A 3,378-nucleotide genomic window follows, 5' to 3' on the forward strand; every position below is an offset into this window, starting at 1 on the left:
CCATCAACAATTGAGTTTAAGGAAAATAGCATGACTGACTGAGAACAAGATAATAAACTAAATGTATTCACACATTCATTAAAATAATAATTTAAATAACTTCATAGAAACACTTCCTACATAATTAAAATATCTTCTGTTTCCTGGAAATTAACTTTAAATGATAAAAAAAGAATTAAAGAAGCATAATTTCAATATGTAGTAATCACTCTTAAAAAACTTTTTTTTTCAATTTTACATTTTTAAAGATGATAGAAAAAATAGAATATAAAATTAAAGCTGAACTTCTGGGCAATTAGGAAAGAAATGATGGTGTTCTTACTTTGTCATTTCCCAACTTGATCAATTTTTTAAATATACCAAGGGCAATGAATGCAACTTTTCAAAAACTTTTCCAAGGGCATTTTTCACTTCTTTATTCCTCAGGCTGTAGATCATAGGATTCAGCATGGGGATCACCATTGTATAGAACACTGAGGCCATCTTATCTGTATCCAGGGAATGGTTGGACTTAGGCTGTAGATACATAAAAATCAGTGTTCCATAGAATACAATGACTGCTGTCAGGTGAGAGGCACAGGTGGAGAAAGCTTTGAGTCTGCCTTCAGTGGACTGGATCTTCAAAATGGCAATGACAATGTATAAGTATGAAATGAGAACTGTTGAGAGGGAGCTGATCATGTTGAACCCAGCAAAGATAAAAATCAATATCTCTTTCAGACTGGTGTCTGAGCAAGCAAGTGACATCAGTGGGACATCATCACAGTAGAAATGATTGATGATATTCGGACCACAATAGATCAAGCGAAATGTAACCACGGTGTGAAAGAAAGCAACTGAAAAGCTATACAAGTAGGGACCTATTACCAATTGTACACAAACCCTTTGAGACATAATCACCATGTAGAGAAGGGGATTACAGATGGCCACATAGCGGTCATATGCCATCACAGCAAGGAGGAGCATCTCTGAAATTAAGAATGTAAGAAAAAAGCCTAGTTGAGTTGCACAAGCATAGAAAGAAATTCTATTATCCTTGGTCAAGAGGGTTGACAAGAACTTTGGAGCTATCGAGGAAGAGTAACAGAGGTCAACAAAGGCCAAGTTACTGAGGAAAAAGTACATGGGTGTGTGAAGTCGGGTGTCTAATCGAATTAGTGAGATCATACCAGTGTTCCCTAGCACTGTTAGAGAGTACACCACAAAGATAAGCACAAAGAGGACAATTTGCAGCTCTCTAGAAAGCAAAAATCCCTGAAGAATGAACTCAGTAACCAAGGTGATATTTCTTTCAGCCATCTACTCCATGATATTCATATCCTGAAGGAAAAGAAAAGACAGAATTTTTAAAAGGCATCAAATAACGTTTCTATGATCTTGGAAGTTTTATCCAATGTCATGTCTTTTATATGATATTTTCTTGGAGGAGATGCTTCAGATATACCAATTTTTTTGGGGGAAACACCTTTCATCTTCCCATTCCCACTAAATTCAGCAATAGAGTAAATTAGCATCTGTTCCAAGCATCTTTTATGGAAAATTTTAGTTTGCATTGTGAAGTCCCACTATGGGAAAGAAAGAAAGAAAAATTGGGGCAAGAAGTAATTTAGTTTTAATAGACATGAATGCAATATGTTAGTTACAAAATTCTATGTATTTAATGAAAAATATTGGCCAAATAATGAGTCGTTATACTTAAACGAATGTTATGTATGTTTTTAACCAATAGATAAACTATCAAACTGAGAGGATTACCTAATTTAGCTCTTGGTTTGACTTCTTATTTCTGTTTTTTTTTTTTGCATGCATTAAATATCACAAGAGGTTAAAAAGAAGTGGCCTCTAATCACTATGTACTTCTGGCAAGAGAGTAGAGAAGGGCAAGAAAATCAAATTGTTGACTGTTGAGCAAAATTTAAAAAGACTCATCTAGTAATGCATTTATTTCATCTTAGATTTTTTTGCGGTGGCATTTTTTTTGTTTTTAGAAATGCCATGTTCTATAAGGGATTATTATGGTCATGCTGTCTTAAAGGACTACTGATAGCAAACATACATACCAAGTATAAAAAGTAGAAATGAGATGAAGAAAAGAGTGAAAAGGTGACCATTGCATTAAGAGCACTTCTTACTTGGCTTTTTCAAGTGATCTGTTCTTGTTTTTAATTTAGATGACCATTCTGAAATAAAAGAAACAATGGAAAGATATAGTTAAGTAGAGGAAAACATTGATTCTGGAAGCAGCTAGATAGCAGAGGGGAATGCACTGCTATTTTTTGAATTAGGAAGAGCCAAGCTGCTTTCTGTCTGAAATATTTACTAGCTGTGTAACCTTAGATAAATTATTTAAATTCTTTGTGACTCAATTGCTGTTTGTTTCATCCATCTATAAATTGGGGTTAGAATGAAAGACCTCTAAAGTCCTCTCCAGTTCTAATTCAATGAAGTTACAAGTTTCTATTTTCTTGGGCAAAAAGACCCTTAGTTTTCCCTGGAATGATCAATTTCCTTACTCACTAAAGATGTAATTCTTTCCTTTTTGAGATGCAAAGTAGAATAATATAGGATGGAGTAAGAACGATTATATTAGTCATCTCATACCTGAGGTGATAGAAGATAAGGTGAGGCAACAATAGATAGATGAGAAAGGTGAAAGAGTATTAAGACAGAGTAAAGAGTGGCCCAGATTTAAATTTGCAAAAGACATTTACTAGTTATGTGAACATGAGAAAGTTGAATAACATCTCTGAGCACTAGCTGCCTTATCTGTAAAAAAAAAAGGACAATAAAGCATGTAAAAATATGGCTTTTCTGAGGCTGTTTCATTTGAGAATGTATTCTTTTTTCCCTAAGAAATAATGATGAGGAAAAAGATAAGTTATAATAATACATTCTTACATGTTAATATAATTCTTATAATTATTTTATGGCAAGTAGCTTTAAAACCACTTTAAAGTTTACAAAGCACTTTATATGCTATTTCATATGATCCTCACATTGACTCTGAGAAGTAGGTGTCTTTATTATCCCTATTTTATGCATGGGGAAACTGAGAATGTTATAAGTTATCTCTTGAATCTAAATGCCTTATAAAGATTTAAGCTTTTATTATTACTCCACACAGCCCTGAATTTTGTCTCCAACAATCCTGGCAAGGTCGTGTTTGATGCCTGGTGATATTTGGTTGCCTCTTGAGTGGGGAATCACCTGTGCAGTGCCCAAGCACACTCTTTTTCTTGTACAATCTCAACAAGCTAAGTATACATACAACAAACTCCATTTTTATCTCCTGGGATTGGTTCTCATATTTGCATATGATCTCCAAGTGCTTTTCCATCTCTATCAAAACCTGTTTCTGAGAAGGGATCTGTTAATAGG

The 3,378-nt window shown here is 34.0% G+C and overlaps 1 protein-coding gene across 1 annotated transcript; it reads right to left on the reverse strand.

The window, feature by feature from the left end:
* Positions 1-342: 342 nt before the first annotated feature.
* LOC123252663 (olfactory receptor 1038-like) lies at positions 343-1,299 on the reverse strand. The gene has a single exon (XM_044681928.1). It carries the CDS (start codon positions 1,297-1,299, stop codon positions 343-345), a length of 957 nt encoding a protein of 318 aa, XP_044537863.1.
* Between the last annotated feature and the right edge of the window lie 2,079 nt (positions 1,300-3,378).

Source organism: Gracilinanus agilis, chromosome 6 (assembly GCF_016433145.1).
Source record: "Gracilinanus agilis isolate LMUSP501 chromosome 6, AgileGrace, whole genome shotgun sequence".
In the NCBI taxonomy this organism is placed as follows: domain Eukaryota; kingdom Metazoa; phylum Chordata; class Mammalia; order Didelphimorphia; family Didelphidae; genus Gracilinanus; species Gracilinanus agilis.

What these genes read in the sequence shown, in the direction of transcription:
- LOC123252663 (XM_044681928.1), bottom strand. Translation starts at nt 1,299, where the DNA reads ATGGCTGAAAGAAATATCACCTTGGTTACTGAGTTCATTCTTCAGGGA.